This window comes from Cervus elaphus, chromosome 5, assembly GCF_910594005.1.
Source record: "Cervus elaphus chromosome 5, mCerEla1.1, whole genome shotgun sequence".
Lineage (NCBI taxonomy): Eukaryota > Metazoa > Chordata > Mammalia > Artiodactyla > Cervidae > Cervus > Cervus elaphus.
In genome coordinates, this window is record NC_057819.1 from 99054969 (window position 1) to 99072408 (window position 17440).

General features: G+C 55.9%; 4 protein-coding genes across 6 annotated transcripts; 2 read left to right on the top strand and 2 right to left on the bottom strand.

The window, feature by feature from the left end:
- The first annotated feature begins 1150 nt into the window (after positions 1 to 1150).
- Positions 1151 to 4471, top strand: PFN1 (profilin 1). Its single transcript, XM_043903550.1, has 3 exons — positions 1151 to 1866; positions 3307 to 3499; positions 4121 to 4471. Exons 1-3 carry the CDS (start codon positions 1735 to 1737, stop codon positions 4216 to 4218), a joined length of 423 nt encoding a protein of 140 aa, XP_043759485.1. The 5' UTR covers positions 1151 to 1734; the 3' UTR covers positions 4219 to 4471.
- Positions 4305 to 9605, bottom strand: RNF167 (ring finger protein 167). Its single transcript, XM_043903540.1, has 10 exons — positions 9359 to 9605; positions 8726 to 9225; positions 8563 to 8643; positions 7249 to 7374; positions 7067 to 7154; positions 6800 to 6890; positions 6478 to 6583; positions 6246 to 6339; positions 5538 to 5618; positions 4305 to 5459 (listed from the first exon to the last, which is right to left on the bottom strand). The coding sequence occupies exons 2-10, from the start codon at positions 8807 to 8809 to the stop codon at positions 5161 to 5163; spliced, it is 1050 nt and encodes a 349-aa protein (XP_043759475.1). The 5' UTR covers positions 8810 to 9225; positions 9359 to 9605; the 3' UTR covers positions 4305 to 5160.
- Positions 9606 to 9653: 48 nt separating this feature from the next.
- Positions 9654 to 12477, top strand: SLC25A11 (solute carrier family 25 member 11). Its single transcript, XM_043903541.1, has 8 exons — positions 9654 to 9900; positions 10497 to 10649; positions 10736 to 10942; positions 11129 to 11219; positions 11301 to 11391; positions 11477 to 11576; positions 11669 to 11720; positions 11850 to 12477. Exons 1-8 carry the CDS (start codon positions 9806 to 9808, stop codon positions 12003 to 12005), a joined length of 945 nt encoding a protein of 314 aa, XP_043759476.1. The 5' UTR covers positions 9654 to 9805; the 3' UTR covers positions 12006 to 12477.
- Positions 12478 to 13471: 994 nt separating this feature from the next.
- On the bottom strand, positions 13472 to 17124 carry GP1BA (glycoprotein Ib platelet subunit alpha). 3 transcript variants are annotated; one of them, XM_043903536.1, is made up of 4 exons: positions 16890 to 17124; positions 15247 to 16653; positions 13991 to 14105; positions 13472 to 13592 (listed from the first exon to the last, which is right to left on the bottom strand). In XM_043903536.1, exons 1-3 carry the CDS (start codon positions 17049 to 17051, stop codon positions 14025 to 14027), a joined length of 1650 nt encoding a protein of 549 aa, XP_043759471.1. In that variant the 5' UTR covers positions 17052 to 17124; the 3' UTR covers positions 13472 to 13592; positions 13991 to 14024. The 3 variants fall into 3 exon arrangements, with proteins under 3 accessions (XP_043759471.1, XP_043759469.1, XP_043759470.1); XM_043903534.1 differs by lacking the exons at positions 13472 to 13592; positions 13991 to 14105 and having other exon boundaries at positions 14262 to 16653; XM_043903535.1 differs by lacking the exons at positions 13472 to 13592; positions 13991 to 14105 and having other exon boundaries at positions 14262 to 16653; positions 16886 to 17001.
- Between the last annotated feature and the right edge of the window lie 316 nt (positions 17125 to 17440).

Here is a 17440-nt window from a genome sequence, read left to right on the forward strand (position 1 = left end):
GCCGGCGCCGTAGCCGCCGGCGCCGGGTGACTCACCCCCAAGCTCTCTTCCCGAGCTCCCCTCCCCGCCCTGCCCCGCGGTGTGTCTCCCAGCCCCCTCGCCACCCCCCGCCCCTTATCTCTGGCCGCTCCCTCTCGGGAGATTTCCACCCTGGGGTAGGGGGTGCGGTAGGCCAGAGGTCAGGATGGCGGGCGGGGAGCGCCGCCACGTGCCCGCCTGCGGCCCCGCCCGAGCTGGCCAGTGACTCAGCCGCGGCGGCTGTCGAGGAACACCGGTTCGGGGGGCGTCGGGTGCTCCGGGGGTTCCGAGTGGCCGCGCCCGCTGCGGAGGACCGGAGGGAAACGAAGCCCCTTCGCGCCCGGGAGGCGCCCCTCCCCCGAGGGACCGGAAGCGGCCAAGCCCCTCAGCGGCCCCGGCGGCCAGCGCGAACTAGAGTCACCTAAGCCGGACTCCGGGTCCTGCCCCACCCGCTTCCCGGTGGACAGCGAGCGAACTCATCGCAGACAAGTTCTTAGCCTAAGTTTTACTGAAAAAGGAGGGGGAAAAAAAAAAACAAACAAACCAAAAGGTCAAAGTTGAAGGGACATTCCCCCTCTTGAAAAAGTTGCATCTTGAGAAACCGCTTAGTATTCTTCCGCCTTGGAAAATAGGCCCGCCCGTCTGGCCCCACGGTGCTCAATGACCTCTGCAGACACGGGCCAAGGGGCACAGCCGGTGACCCAAACTGCTGACCGGGGTTCGGGCAGGGCTGGGACATGGAGTGAGGAATGAGGCTGGAGCTGATCCAGTGAGACACAACCCCCTGGAGTCGAGGTGGGCGCCAGTGAGTGCAGCTTGTGCCGCCCGGGCAGATGCTGGGGACAGAAATGTCCCTGGTGGGTGCCTTCAATTCTGAAGACGGCCGGGGGTATTTGGTCAAATTTCCCTTTACTGCTTTATTTCTTGATTAAATAAAATCAAGAGGGCAGAAGCGGCCAGGCACACGCCACGCCTCGCCTCCGCCCCTTCCGCCCGGCGGGAGACACGTCCCCGGCCTGCCTGCCTTCGCCGAGGGTCCAAATCCGTCCCGCTTGGCGCGCCCTGGCGCGCGCCCGCGAAGCCCGCCGCCTGCCCCAACCGCCCCACGCGCTTTCCCTCCCAGCCCCGGCGCAGGCGCGGGCGCACGCGCCCCGCCGCCGCCCGCCGTTCCTGCCTCCGGCAGAGGTGGGGGAAGGGGGAGTCGTTCTGTTTAACCCTGAGTTACCCGAATCCTCCTTAATTTGCTAAATTTGCAGTTTGCTATTTCTTACTTCTTTCACTTTCCTTCTTCCCTCTGGCTCACTCCCTTTCCCTCCACTAAAGTCTGATAGTTTAGGCGGAGTGGAGCGGGCCCTAACCTTAACTCATCCCCACCCACCCCCATCCTTTTTGCCTCGCTTTCCACCAAACTCTGCAAATTTTGCAATAGGGGGAGGGATTTTTTAAATTGCATTTGCAAAGTTCGGTATCTGGGCAGGCGAGGGGAGGGAGAGAGGGAGTGGGGAGCAGGCCCCGCCCCCACCGCCCTTTGCAAATAAAAATCTAGGGGGGTGGGGAGGAGCAGGAAGTGGCGGTGCGAGGGCTGCTGCACAGCTAGCAGAGCCGCGGTCCGGACGGCAGCGCGTGCCCCAAGCTCTTCGTCTTCCCCCGCCCGCCAGCCCGAGCCCAGCCCGCGGCCCCAGCAGCAGCCCCGAGAGCAGCCCCAATAGCAGCGCCATGGCCGGGTGGAACGCCTACATCGACAACCTCATGGCGGACGGGACCTGTCAGGACGCAGCCATCGTGGGCTATAAGGACTCGCCCTCCGTCTGGGCCGCCGTCCCCGGCAAGACCTTCGTCAACATCACGGTACTGAGAGGCCTGCACGGTCCTGGGGACTGGCCAGGCTTGGACCTGAGGGAGGGACTCGGGTGGGGGCGGGCGCGGTCTGCGGAGGGCGGCGGAAGGCCGTGACCCGGTCCTTGCCCTGGAAGTGGCGCGAATGGCGGCTGCACGTGAGCGGGCCCCTCTATGGCCCCCTGAGTCCTCCGCCCCGGGCGGCGGCGCCCAGCCCGCCCGCCGCCCCGCTTTCCGCGACGGGGCGTTACATCCGGGGCACAGGGCGGGGAGGGTGCGCCGCCCGGTGCGGCGGCCCACTTCCGCCTCCTCCAGGGCGGGTTGGGCACGCGCCGTAGTTTCTACCCGGGATTTTGATTGAGAAGGGACTTGGGGACCCCTGGACCCCTAGCTCCACTTCCGGCCGCCAGCTCGCGCCCCTTCCACCATTGTTCCTCTGATGCGGGAGGGAGCCCCAGTCGCATGGTCTGGGTCCCTGGCTCGACCTCCGTGGGTTCCCTGCCCCTCCCAACTCCGATAGAGAGGGTTAGGGCGCCACACGACGCCCCCCTCCCGGCCAGTCGGCACGTCGGACTCAGCATTCCTGTGAGACCAGTCCCGGGTGTCCCCTCGCCCTCCCTTCCCGCCATCCGGCAGGGCCTGGAGCAGGGGAACTTTGTGAGAAGTTCTAGGACAGTATAAGTGAAGGAAGAAGGGATGACTACTGCTGTCCCCATCACCACCTCCCCTGTCCACACTGCCCGGAAGTGGGGAGGGGGAGCGGAAGTTCTAAAGGGGGGGAAGGGGATTTCCGGGCGGGAGGGGACCGGATGTGGGGATTTGGGGTGTAAGGGGGAGGGGAAGATACGTTCCCCGGGGTATCTAGACCCGAGAGCTGGCTTGTCGGGTCTAGCCCCAGGCCCCCTCCAAAAGTTCTACAACTTTCCCTGAATGCCCCCAGGCATTTGCTTCCTCATCTTAAGAGCATAACTACCTGAACCTAAACTCTAGGTTACTTAGAGACCCAGGCGTCCGGGCCCCTAACAACTCCTGCAGAACCTTTGACCAAATAAGGGCAAAGTTGCTTCTCCTGCTTTGCCCGCCCCCTCCCTTCCCCTCTTCGCTTCTGCTTTTCCTGAAGGAGAGTTCTGAGCATCCAAGGCGCTCCACTCCATTCTCTTAACTGGTTTTTGGCCCCATTTATTTAATGGGTTTGCTTTCCCGATTAAACGACATCTAAATAGACATCTGAGTCAGAGGACTATGTTGTCCCTTCCTGTTAACATTCTCTAGGTTTCAAGATCATGTTTTTGTGCACTTTCAACAATCCTGAGTTTCTCAAATTTCACGAATGTGTATGAAGCACATAACATACACTTCTCGCTCCAGGGGGTTTGGCTTCCTTGAGAAATGGAGGCAGGTGGGAACTCTGGTGTATTGACTGACTTGCTGGGTGTGTGGTTCCCTTTTCAGCCTGCTGAGGTCGGTATACTGGTTGGCAAAGACCGGTCAAGTTTTTTCGTGAACGGGCTAACGCTTGGGGGCCAGAAATGTTCTGTGATCCGGGACTCACTGCTGCAGGACGGAGAATTTACCATGGATCTTCGTACCAAGAGCACCGGTGGAGCCCCAACCTTCAATATCACTGTCACCATGACTGCCAAGAGTGAGTTTTTCTTACCCTTTCTCTAGCTCCAAAATCCCTAACGTACCTCCTTTTGTTAATCTTTTGGGTTCTTCTGTGTGGATCACTTAGTATGAAAAGGATCAAACCAGGTTTCTACTCCCAGCGTGCTGGATGCTGGGGCACTGAATTGTTCCTCTAGTTCTGTCTCAGTTCCTCACCATACAGTATAAAGAAGTTGAACTGTATTACCTCTTAAGTTCCTTCTTACCTTGAGCATTTTCAGAGGAGAAACTCCCTGTTTTCTTGGAGGAGGTAAAAGGTTCATCATAAGTCAACATTCAGCTCTTGTCTTTTGAGCTCTTTTGTGAAAACTTAAGAGGTGGCCGGCTTATCCACAGCCATTTCTAGCCTGAACACAGGAGTCAACAGTCTGGGAGCCTTTGACCCCTAAATTTTACTGTGCTCCTTTCCAGCCTTTAAGCTTGATTTTCCCCTTTTGAAAAGACCTATTGTTTCAGGGTGACTGACAGCCTGCCTGTGTGTGGGGGGTTGGGAGAGATGAGGTTGGGTTACAGCCCCCAGGGTTAGACAGCTGCTGAACAGCTGGCAGGGGGTGGGGTGGTGACACCTGGGTCCTAGCCTCCTTTCTCTTTCCTCCAGCGCTAGTCCTGCTGATGGGCAAAGAAGGTGTCCACGGCGGTATGATCAACAAGAAATGTTATGAAATGGCTTCTCACCTGCGGCGTTCCCAGTACTGACCTCGTCTGGCCCTCCCCTCACCACTCCCCACTGCTTTTGCACCCCTCTCCTTCCCACACACATACATACACCATTTTTATTTTTGGGGCCATTACCCCACACCCCTTATTGCTGCCAAAACCACATGGGCTGGGGGCCCGGGCTAGATGGACAGACACCCCCTGCCCCCAACCCATACCCCTCCTGTGTGTGGTTGGACAATTTTTTTGTTTTTTGGGTTTTTTTTCTGAATAAAAAAGATTCTACTAACAAGGTGCTGTGTGGTTGTAGCCTGGGTGTCAGGATGGAGGACAGCTCTTGTGACCTGCCTCCTTTATCCTGGCTTGGGGTTAGAAGCAGCAGGAGGGTTGAGGGCACTACAAAGTCTTAAGATTTTGAGCTTCTTGCTTTCATGTCCAGGACTAAACATCTGCTTCAGCCCTGCCTGGCCAGATTGGCCAGGCCTTTCACAATAACATATCCAGCCCTAGGTCCCCAGTGTGCTAGCTGAATTGGTGGATAATGGAATAGAGCCATTCAGACCAGAGAATGGGTCCAGGCCTGCGGGCAAGGCAGGGCCAGTTGAGTCATCCTCATGTGTGGGTGGGGCTCTCCCTCTCTGAGTCACAACAGATGCCTACTGGGGCTGTCCCCAAGACGGCAGGTTAGCCTCTCCTCCCCGCACACCCTTGCCCCTGTATGGCAGAAAGGGGCAGTTCCCCAAAGGATGATACATTTCCCTGTGTGAGAATGATCTCACCCTTCCTTAGTCCACAAAAACAATTTTATTAACCCAGTAAGTGAAGACCCTGTCCCTTTGTACCCCCAACCCCTTCAAAAGGATGGAGCTGGATAAGAGGAGAAATCTGGGGTGGAAGTATCTCCTATCCCTGAAAAGTAGAAGACAAGAGAGGAAGAGGGGCTGTGCAAATAGGTCATCAGAGGTGGTGCGGAGGGGAGTATTAAACCAGGATGGCAGCTGAAGAGGTAGAGGGCGAGGGGTCTGTTGAAGACCCAGGAAAGACAAGGGGTGCTGGAGCTAGAGAGCCAAATGAGGAGGGAGGTGTGGGGCTGGAGCCCAGAAGAGGGGTCCGTTCTGAGGCAGGCTGGTCCCTTGGCTCCCCTTCCTCATCACCCTCTTGCCCCTGGGTTTCTTCCTCCTGCTCATCATCCCCAGGACCCCGATGCACAGGCTGCTTGCAGATGGGGCAGGTCTTCCGGGTTTGAGTGAGCCAGGGGTCCACACAGCGGCTGTGATAAGCTGCCAAGAGGAGTGAGGTGAAGCACCTGATGCCTACTGGGGGCCTGGGGGCATGGGCACAGGAAGTGAGGGCCTCACCGTGAGCACAGGGGAGTACCCTCAGCTTGTCCCCATCCTCATATTCATCCAGGCAGATGGCACACACATCATACTGGTCTCCTAGTGGAAGAAGAAAGTCTTTTTACAGAGCCATTCTGAACCAGGGCCCACAGGAAGTCACTCTGGGAGGCCTGTGCTAAACCTGCAAAAGTTATTTTTTTCTGGTTCTAAAGAGCCAGAGGAAGAGTTAAGACGAGCAGGGTGGAACATGAGGAATCTGGGGTTAGAAGGCACATGCAAAGAGAAGCAGAGGTAAGAAGGGAAGTGGGTTTTCTGGGGGTTGGTGTGAGTGGAGAGATAGTGGGAGGAGAGGAAATGGGGTGGGGCTTCTGTCATAGCCTTATAAGGGCATTGGAGGCTCCAGGCCTGAAGACCCAGCCCCTTCTTACCTGTGTCTTCCTTCTCCGGCAGCATCTTCCCCACTCCTTCCATTTTTCTGCTTTATCCTCTTCTCTTACGAGCAAGGTCCTCCATCTTCCCCCCTCCCCCCAACTATTCCATTTAATCATCTTTGCTTTCCACCTCCTGCTCTAAACCTGTCCTGTCCTTTAATGTACGGGTTAAAAAAGGAAAGATAGCATCTCAGACTGACATCTCCCTGCCTCTCTGCCCCTCATCTCCTGGGCTTCAACTCCTTCAGAACCAGGTAAATGGTGGGAAAGGCCTGCTCTTCTCAACCCTCCTCACCCTTCTGATAGTCATGTGTAGGGATCTGTTTCAGCTGCTCTTTGGTCAGTCGATTTCGCTGGAGTCGTTTCCTATGCTGGATGCAACGAACTATCTGGTGAAAGGGAGTGGATGGATCAGTCTTAGAACAAATCTGGACAATCCAGTACAAACCATCCCTGTCTTGCAACCCCAGAGCCAATCTGGCTTTAAAGGCCTTGACTCTTCCCATTTTGCTCCCTGAGCTACTCACCATCACTGCTCCCATGGCCAAAACCAGCAGTCCCACAATCCCTGTGAAAGGGATGAGGTAATAGCCCAAGGGGAAGCTATTGTCTGGGACCAGAAGCACCCGAGCCCTGGAAAAAGGAAGACCGATATCAGGACAAGAAAGGCAAAAGGACAAAGAAGCAGGACAAAGTAACTGGCTCTGGACAGGGTGTGTGAGGATGGGGGAGAAAGTACCAAGAGGAAGAGTATGATGGGCCTGAGGCTGAATGGTTGGGGCACAGGCTTGGGCTCCAGGTTGGCATGGAAGTGCTGAAGGAAGAGTAGGAAGGAGGGACAGGTCCTACCCCTTCTCGTAGACAAAGAGGGCACGCAGGTACTCGGAGCTCCTCTCCCCAATAAACACAGATGGGATCCAGATCTGCTGCTGGATTTCCTCTGCAGGGATGAGGGCATTACACTGGGAACCCAAGCTGCCACACAAATCCTTTGGTAACCCTGGCATTTGACTCTCTTGCCCCATCCCACCCAAAGCACTGACTTCCCTAAGGCTCCACCCCTCCTGCCATCCTCTCAGTCTAAGCTCTACTGAAAACACAGCTGTCCAGCCTTACCACTATTCCACACCATGTTCAGAAGTTCATTGGAATTCACATTGTGTACCACAGCTGCACCATACCCAGCCTTCTGAGCATTCAAGACCTAGGGAGAAAAGGCAGACGATAAACAGTCATGGGTGTTGCCACCTTTCGTTCCTGGTGCTCACCCTCCCAGCTCCCGCACCACATTCAGCAACCTTGAGGTCAAAGTTGCAGTCGAATCTTCGAAGCAGTGCAATAAAGACTGACCCGTTGACCGGGGCTGGGGGTGGTGGGGCAATGGGGCTGCAGGCATTGTCTGGGTGAGCCTCCACAAGGAAGCCCTGGGGAAGAGAAGCAAACAACAGTTGGATTTCATCTCCCTAGGTTCTGCTCCCCACAGGTCCCACCATGTACTGGCTCCCACGTCCCGCACGTCCTCGTCCCTGGGGTTGGTCTGAGCAACCGCACTAAAGTCGGAAATCTACCTCTTAACCTTCTGAAGATGCAACTCTGGGCAAATGACAGCCCTTTACTAGACTCTGCATCATCCCTCTCTTTCCCACATGAGCTAACCTGTACCCCCACTCCTGGCTAATTCTTCGGCCTTCCAGTTCCCCACTGACTGTAATTCGATTCTCCATTCATCCACATCACTTTCTCAAGTTTTTTCACATTCCCTGCTCTAGTACATACTTGTTTAAAAAAGAAAAAAAAAACCAAATGGAGGTATTTGCACTGAGCCCCCTGTTACCAAACTCAATACTTAATTATAATTTTAGCTTCCCCCAAGAATGGAATCTTAAACCAGTCTATCTGGGGTTACACGGTCAGCATTAGTGAGGTAATCTGCCTGATAGATCCCTTCTGTCCCCTAAAGCAAGGTGATTTTGCCACAAACAAATCTTTGCTGGTATAACTTCCTTGTCCCACCCCTTTCTGCCTGTAAATCTTTTATTTTGTATAGTTCAGAGATCTATCTGCTGGGTAGAATGCTGCCTGATTCATGGGTCATTAAATAAAAGCCAGTAAGAGCTTTAAAATTTACTCCTGTTGAATTTTATTTCTTAACACCTCCCTTTAATTTTCCAATTACCCATCTTACAAACAATACCGGTCTTTATGGCCCAACTGAGTTCTTGCTATATGGTAGTCTGTGAGAAAGTACTACAAAACTGCTTATCTAATTTAATCCTCCCAATAATCCTGTGATAAGTTCTATTATTTTCCTATTTTACAGTAAAACAAATTAAGGCTCAGAGAGATAGTTAACTTGTCAAGATCATAAGGGCAGTAACTGGCTCTAGAGACCCTACCTGTTATCTTAGTCCACTTTCAGTTTCCCTTCCAAGGCCCAGAATTCTAGTAGACTTTGTCTTTCACCTCCAGATTCTGGATTCCACCACACTCGACGTGCTCTTGCACTTAGTTCCTAACTTGACACTTTTCCCACTAACAGCTCCAAGAAAGGCTCCTGAACCTCTACCCAGGAGAGAGAATTTAAGAAAACAGGAAAAAGGGAAGAAAATCACCTGAAGTCCCTCCTGGCTCAAAGCAGCCCCAAAGAGAGCTGGGAGGTCTGCAAAGTCCATGCTGGCATTGTGGTCCGAGATCTGCGGACAAGAGTCCGTGTCGGCCCTTTAGTGTGCAACCTCTCCCTTCAGCGCCCTTCCCCCATTGGCCCCTCCGACTCACCGCTCGAATGAGCCCCCGGCTGGGGGCCGCTCCCCACAGCACAGTGACCACAACCACAGGAAGCGGGAAGGCCGCAGGGTGCATGGCAGCGGGAGGAGAGGCGGAGGGGGCCGCGTCCGGGTAAGAGGAACAGAAACGGAGTTCTGCGCCCTCTCTGGCCCTCCTTCAGGATCCCAGGGGTCCAACCACCCCCAGGTCCCACTTCCCACCTACATGGGGGCTCGGGGAAGGACCTCCGACTCGGGGAGTGAGGTACCCAACTAGTCTATTGGAGCTGGGAGGGAGAGACTAAAAATAATCCTTTTCTGGTATACGAATAAAACCTGGAAAGGGGACAGAGACCAGCACAGGTGACAGAAAAACTTCTGGAAGGGTGGGGGAGCTCAAAGGGGTGGGACTTCCGGCCAGGTGGGCCGTCTTCCCATCCCCTGGAAGAGTTTCCGGCAAAGAAAGTCAGGCCGCTTCCAGCATCGGACGCTCACGACTAAGGACTTCCGGTTCTAAAAGACCGAATAAAAGAAAGGTCAGAGGTGGAGGCAGTGCCTGTGGCGATGAAAGGAGCACCGATGCATCAGATGACTACTTAGTTTCCCCGCTAGTGCCTAGGACCCTGCAACAGACCGGTTTACAAACCTGTCCTCCTGACCGCTGCGGTACCTTCAAGTCTCGCGAGAGGCCTCACCGCATTTCCCTTCCACCAGCTGACAGCTTCCTGTACGTATCGCGAGAGACCGCCTAATTCTGACTAGCCTAGCTCAGTCCATCTCGCGAGATCTTCAGATACCTTCCTCTCCTTTTTCCCGCGATTCCAATTCGATAAAAATTGCGCCTTAGCTGGCTTCCAAAATCAGCCACACCCCTTCCCGCACCCATTCTTGAAGCTCCTCCTTCAGCTCCGCCTTACTCCCGGCCGCCTTTGCGCTCGTGCCTGCGCCTGCGCCAACTTCCAGCTAGCGCTGGACCTGAGAGCCGGAGGGGAGTGCGCGCGCGCCCTCGCCCCTGTTGCGCGCGCGGTGTCACCTTGGGCGCGAGCGGGGCCGCGCGCGCACGGGACCGCGAGTCGAGGGCCATTGAGTGGCGATGGCGGCGACGGCGAGTCCCGGGGCTTCTGGGATGGACGGGAAGCCCCGTACCTCCCCTAAGTCCGTCAAGTTCCTGTTTGGGGGCCTGGCCGGGTAAGCTCAGGCCCCAGGGATGGGACAGGAGGAGGAAGGGACGGGTGCAAGGAACCGGGCCCGGTTCTTCTTTGGGTGTGTTGCAGTGAACCGAGCTGACACGGGGTCAGTGCCGTTCCCATCGTATTGCAAGATCCTTGATGGGCTGCCAGGATCTTTTCACCCATCTCAGGGCCCCTCTGGGCTGCATGCACGACCCCCACCAGACCACTTGAGTTTCCCAACCCATTGCTTGACTGCGGGACTGTATGGGGTTTCAGGTCATTGCATGGCTCCTGCTGGACTATATGGGGTCCCAGGTCATGAATGCCCACCTCTCCTTGGATTGGACTGCACGCAGTCCTGGGGTCATTGCTTGACACCCTTGTTGCTGCGTAGAATGCTTTCATTGCATGGTCCCTTCTGGACTGCTGGAATTTTAAGACCAATTGCTCTTGATACAAGTAGAGACTCTTGTACACGTGCCCACCAGCTCCTGAACACTTAGTCAATGGCATGGCAGGCCCTACCCTTTGTGACCTCTTGTTGCTGGGCTCCAAGGGACTTTGGCAGATCTGAGACACCTAGCCCTTGATGCTACCCCTGTCTTCCCCCAGGATGGGAGCTACAGTTTTTGTGCAGCCCTTGGACCTGGTGAAGAACCGGATGCAGCTGAGTGGAGAAGGAGCCAAGAAACGAGAGTACAAAACCAGCTTCCATGCCCTCACCAGCATCCTGAGGGCAGAAGGGCTGAGGGGCATTTACACCGGGTACTAGGGCCAAAGGAAGGGGGTGGGTTGTGGGTTGACAGCTCTAGACCTTGGCTTGATGCACTGACCCCTTCACTCCCCCCCAGGCTCTCAGCTGGCCTGTTGCGCCAGGCCACCTACACTACTACTCGCCTTGGTATCTATACCGTGCTGTTTGAGCGCCTGACTGGGGCTGATGGTACACCCCCTGGCTTTCTGCTGAAGGCCGTGATTGGCATGACCGCAGGTGCAACTGGTGCCTTTGTGGGGACACCAGCTGAGGTGGCTCTTATCCGCATGACTGCTGATGGCCGGTGAGTTCTAGGTCTGAGCCTGCCCCCAGCCCCATTCCCTGGAATCTAGAATGAAAGAAGTGATTTCTTATCCTAGATCTAGGGCACAGCATTCACCTGTTCACAGCATTCTGGCCTCCCTTTCTTTGTGCCTGTGGAGGCAGAGTGGTCTAGCCCGAACTTGGCCTCTCCCTGCCTTCCCACCAGGCTTCCAGTTGACCAGCGTCGTGGCTACAAAAATGTATTTAATGCCCTGTTTCGAATTGTCCAGGAAGAAGGGGTCCCCACACTATGGAGGGTGAGTAGAGGTACTGGAGACTTGGGGGACCTGGGGTCCAGTCTTGGGCATTTCTGACTCCCCCTCCACCCCTCACCCCAGGGCTGCATCCCTACCATGGCTCGGGCTGTCGTCGTCAATGCCGCCCAGCTTGCCTCCTACTCCCAGTCCAAGCAGTTTTTACTGGACTCAGGTGAGACCCAGAGCTGAGCCCTCAGCTCCCAGCTAGCCTGGACCAGCTTCAAGCTGACTGCCACCCCCTGCTCCACCTCCCCCAGGCTACTTCTCTGACAACATCCTGTGCCACTTCTGTGCCAGCATGATCAGTGGCCTGGTCACCACTGCTGCCTCCATGCCCGTGGACATTGTCAAGACCCGGTGAGTATCTGGACAATCTGGATAGACTTGGGCCTGGAGAGGGACGGGAAAGGCCCTCTTATGTCCTCATGTCCCTACCTCCTGTCCTTCAGGATCCAGAACATGCGGATGATTGACGGGAAGCCAGAATACAAGAATGGGCTGGTGAGGAACCAGAGCCTGGGGCTTGAGCTGCATGGGGGGAAGGGGGAAGAAGGCGGGTAGCTGGGTAAGAGGAAGAGGACCCCAGAGGCCAGGTCCTAGCCTCAGTGCCCTGCCTGCCTTCCTGTCTAGGATGTGCTGGTGAAGGTCGTCCGCTACGAGGGCTTCTTCAGCCTATGGAAAGGCTTTACACCATACTATGCCCGCCTGGGCCCCCACACTGTCCTCACTTTCATCTTCTTGGAGCAGATGAACAAGGCCTACAAGCGTCTCTTCCTCAGTGGCTGAGGCGGATGAGGGGCCTGGAGTCGCTGCGCCGGGGCTCCGTCTCACCCCCTGCTCCTACAGTCAGTGTGCCCCCCAACTCTGGGGGCCTGGACTCTGCTACCCTGGGCCCCTCTATTTATTTTCCCAACACAGTGTGGTTCCCTGCTCTACGGTTAAAGACTTTGGTCTGTCCTGTCCAGCTCCAGCTTGCCCTTCTTGCCCTGATCAGCATCTTCTCTCTGTCCCTGGCTATACCTTGGGGGGACCTTGGAAGCTCACTGGGGATTTCTGGGGCCTCCTTGGATATTAGTTTCAGGGCACATAGGACAGCAGAAGCCCCTCCTTTCTCAGTGGGGAAACCAAGGCAGGGCTGAAGGGACAGGAGAGAGCAGAAGCCATCAAGATGATCAAAGGTCTGCAGTAGGAGGACGTGGCCCTTCCTCCCTCCACCTCACTGAGGACATAATCAATAAATTGGATTGCTGGTACCACCCCCAAATCTGGAGAGTTGTGGGCACAGGAGGGGGAGGACACCGGGCAAATGAACAGATGCTCCTGGAGAATAGGAACTGGAGTTTGTAAGAAAAATTATTAAAGAAAGAGCACTCACGGTTTTTATACAAGTGTTATATAAATCAGTCATATTGTAGCAGGTGACGTATGAGAAAAACCCAAACTCTAGGCTTCCCAGCCACTCCCCCAAGAACTCGGCAGACGCCCAGGTTGTCTCATGTAATCCCCAGGAAAAGCCTTAGAGGTCTGGTGACTGCTTCTGCAGCCTGAAGAGGGAGGGATTACAGCCTGAGAGGAGAAGGCTGACCTTCGAGGTGGGAGGGAAGGTGGGGGCAGGGCATGGAGTGGACACAGTCAGGCCCCCAGAGCCTGGAGGCTTAGGAAGGGGAAGATGTTTGCTGGAGACTTGATCTGGGCCACAGGCTGGGGAGGATGATTGCCTTCTTTGTTTCTTTAGATGTGGGCTACCAGGCCCTGCCCTCAAGAAGCTTAGAAACCTCTTGGGACATAAAAGGACATAGGAAGGTCAGTTGGAAGAAGAGCCTGGTGCTTGAGGCCTGAAGGCTTCTCCGGAGCCAGGCCAGGGGACAGGCAGGCAGCAGCTGGGAGCTGTCCCCTTGGCAGAACCCATCAGTAGAAGCAGAAGTTGAGCTCAACAGCCTGGCGGTGCAGCCTGGCCCTCCCACCTGTGCCTCTTGTCTTACCGCTCTGCACACATGCTGGCCTGGGCCACAGGAGCTGCTTAGGGACACTTGAAGCCTGGATCTTGTCCTTAATGAGTTCCAAGTCCAGAGGGGAGAGTGACACAGGGAAACAGAGTCACCAGCAGACCATTGCAGGGTGACATGAAGCACCCAGGCCGGTCTGGGCCAGGAGAGACTGCACAGTAACCGACTGGTCAGGGAAGCGGGGTGGGGAAACACTCCTGGCCCTCTGAGAGCAAAGGCTTAGAGAAACTCTGAGGAGCTGAGAATCTCTGCTGAGTCTTAATAGCTGGAGCACTGGCAGTGAAGTGTTTGCTGGGAGAGGGGAAGCCGGATCGTTAGGTGGGTTGGTGCACAGAAGTCATCGGTGGCCAAGCTCAAGAGCTGTATTCTATCATGGGAAGAGTTCAAAGCAAGAAAAGAAATGTCAGGGTTTCACATTAGGAAGATTCTCCCTGCACCACCCGGAGAAGGAGGGGGTCTCCCTGGAGCCAGAAATACTTAGCCCTCACTCTCATTCTCTGGACCCCAAGTCTGGGCTTGGGCTAGAGGCAGGAGAGAAAGTCTACCCAACATGCTAACGGGAATGGCGGAGCCCATGGCACCAGGAGAAGAGAAGTGGGTTCCATTTGCCTGCCTCCTGGCTTGACAGCAGGAAACCTGAGAGTAATTCAGTAAAACCCACCAAGATGTTGCACACTGCCAGGCCCTCCCCTCCCCTTCCCTGCCACCCTGGGCAGAGCAGGAGAGCTGTGTTTCTGGTGCCCCCCGGTGCCAGGAAGCACCCACCTGGCCTAGTACTGCGGGCTGCAGGCAGATACCCTCAGTAGCATCCCTGAGCTCCCGGGAAACTTCTCATTCTTGACTTGGAACTTGCTCGCGGTGGCCTGGTTGTTGGTGACCCCTGGAGGAGAGAAGGAAGGCACCCCAGGCCAGGGAGGTGCAGGTCAGGACCAGAGCTTCTGAGCAGTGCAACTAGGGTGGGGCAACTGGGGCCTTGGGAATGCTGGGGAAGGCACCCCAGCCTTGTTTCCCTCTCCCAAAGAAACAAAATTTCATTTTAAAATTATGTTTATTGTACAAATAACATTACGATGGTGGAAAACTAGAAAATGCTAAACAGAGGAAAAGAACAGAAAACCACCCCTGTTTATACCATCCAGAGACACTCAGGGCCCACATGTTGACACATCTCTTTCCAAGTTTTCCTCAACAGGTACACTTGGGAACCACCTTTACAATGTTATTTGCTCTTACCTAAAACTTCCCCAAAGTGATAGTAATAACCTAGTGGTCTGGGAACCCCACCATCCATGCAGTATAGGGAGCTCTGTTCGGTGACCTCCCCTCCCCCAGCTCCTCCTTGATTTGCTGGGTCTGGGACTGCGTGCAGGGGAGACTCCTGATAAAGGCACAGTAATGAAGACCTCTTTGACCCTGTGCTCCGTACCCACCCACCCCCTATTAGGCCCCAATAGGAGAGTCTATCAGACTCTGTCTCGGGGTCCCCAAACCACCCACCCTCAGAGGCTGTGGCCAGAGTACCTAACACCCACTGTCCCCAGCAGATCCCCACCACGACCCAGGCTCAGGGCTGAAGGCCGCCGACCCGCCTGCAGAGGCCCCATGCGGCCATTAGGCCGTACCCACAGGAAAAGGCTAGAGCGGAAAGTGGGAAGTAAGCCTTGGAAGAAAAGCAGCCAGGCCCGGTGCACCGTCACCTGCTTTCCCCTCTGCAGTTCCAGGTGCGCCGTGTGGGTGGCCGTGGCCAGGGCCCATGGCTTCACCTGCTGGACCCAGCACAGCAGCAGGATGAGGATCACAGAGGCAACCAGGAGCCAGAGGAGACCCAAGATATAGAAGCCCAGGAACAGACAGCAAGAGTCAGAGCTGAGAACAGGGTTGTTTCTGGAATTAGCCAATCCCTGGGCCTTCCAGAGGTTGTCAGTTTCAGAGATGATGGTTATGGTGGATTCTAAGATAGTGGGGAGTGAAATGGATTCTGTGGAGGTTAAGAATATGGTTGGTTGTAAAGTCTCACTTACGTGTTCTGGGGTGGTCGGGGTAGTGGGCTCCGGGGTGGTCGGGGTTGTGGGCTCCGGGGTGGTCGGGGTTGTGGGCTCTGGGGTGGTCGGGATTGTGGGTTCCGGGGTGGTCGGGGTAGTGGGCTCCGGGGTGGTCAGGGTAGTGGGCTCTGGGGTGGTCAGGATTGTGGGTTCTGGGGTGGTCGGGGTAGTGGGCTCCGGGGTGGTCGGGGTTGTGGGCTCCGGGGTGGTCGGGGTAGTGGGCTCTGGGGTGGTCGGGATTGTGGGTTCTGGGGTGGTCGGGGTTGTGGATTCTGGGGTGGTTGGAGTTGTGGGGGGCTCAGTAGTGGGTTTTAGAGTTTTGGAGGAGGTGATGGAGTCTATAGTAATTCGGATCATGGTCAGGTTCTTAGCTGGAGGCAAGGAGGACACTTGACTGCCTGGCGAAGTAGGCAGTGCTGAATAGAGCAGGTCCCAGTGCATGGTGTGGTTAGAGAGGCTGATCACAGTGCTCTTGACAGGCACCTTGTGTTCCTCTTCGTATTCATCGTAGTCCAGGTAGTCCCTGTCACCAGGGATGGAGCAGCCATCCCCCGAGAAGCGGTAGACATACGTGCCATTCATATCGACACATTGAACGCTCTTCACATCGGGGGTCATGGCCTTAATGTCCACATTTTCCTCCCATACGTACACGTTGCTGGGGTTGTCCTGCAGCCAGCGGCTGAAATAGAGGATCCCGCAGTCGCAGGACCAGGAGTTGTTATGGAAAAAAGCATAAGGCAGGAGGAGCATCCCAAAGAAGTCCGTTGGTATCGTGCGCAGCCTGTTGTTTTGGAGATAGAGGGTGTCAAGTTCCTCCAACCCTTTTAGAAGCTCAGCGGGCAGCTCTTGCAAGTCGTTTTCAGCCAGGTTGAGCTTCTTCAGGCGGGGCGTGGGCACCAGGAGCCCAGGGGGCAGAGTCCTCAGCTGGTTTCCACGCAGATAGAGCTCATGGAGGTGGCTCAGGCCATGCAGAGCATCAGAAGACAGCGAGGTCAGCTTGTTGAAGGACACATCCAGGATGGAGAGAGCTGGCAGTGCCCATCCCAGCTGGGGCAGGCTCCTCAGCTCATTGTGCGCTAGATTCAGGACCTCCAGCCGCGGCAGTTTCGCGTCTGTCTGCAGGCTGATCAGCTGGCTCTTACCCAGGAACAGCTCAGTGAGGTGGGGCAGATCCACCACGGATTCCATGGAGAAAGTGCCCAGGGGGTTCTCACCCAGGTGGAGGATGGCGGTGTTGACCTGCAGGTTTGGAGGCGGTGCCTTCAGCCCCTTATTTTCACAGTTCACTTCTATCTGGCTGTCCTTGTGGCCAACTTCACAGATGGGGGCAGAGTGTGAAGGGCTTGGCAGCAGGAGCAGCAAGAGGAGGAGGGGCATGGTGACCTGTGGGCAAGGGAGGCTTGAGTGGGCACCCCTCGGGCCCCCAGCAGTATGCCTCCGGGCCCTGGCCCCCACTACAGCCTCTAGGATTATTCCAGAAACTCAGCTCCCACACCTCTCTCCCTCCATTCCCCTCTCCTCCCCTTCTCCAGCAAAGCCTGAACTACTAGCTCCAGCCCTTGGCTGTTATCCCTCCCTCAGGCCCTGGCCTCCCCGAGCCCTGGCCCCAGCTCACAGACCGGCAGAAGAACCTCCAGAGACACAGAGCTTCTTCCAGGGTGTAACTTGGTCCTTCTGTCTTCCAGCTCCAGGGAGGCCCTGGTTAGGAGCAGGAAGGGGGTAGGGATGGGGAGGAAATGGCAGCCTGATATGGGCTCCCGGGACCCGGGAACAGCCTCCATCCTGGACACAGACCCTTATCACATCCTTCCACAACTTGCCCTGAGCCCTCCTTTTGGCTCTGTTCTCGCCTGCTCTCCTTCTACCTTGGGGAGATTGGGGGTGGACTCCAACCACCACTCGCTTCCAGGCTTTAAAAACCTCTCCAGCTGCCCCCCTCATTTCCCCTTCACAGCTGCATTCTTAGAATTGCCTACTTTTCACGCTGGCCTTCCTCTCCCTCCTCACCCTCCTCTAGGCCGTTTCCCACCTATCCCCTACTCCGTGGACTCAGTTCCCGCCATGTGCCTCTGACCCTCTGCATCTACCCGACACTCCTTCCTCCACACCATCTTGTTTTCCGCAGCCTGCTCACCTGTGGCCACTCCCACCTTGGGACAGTCCAAGTTCA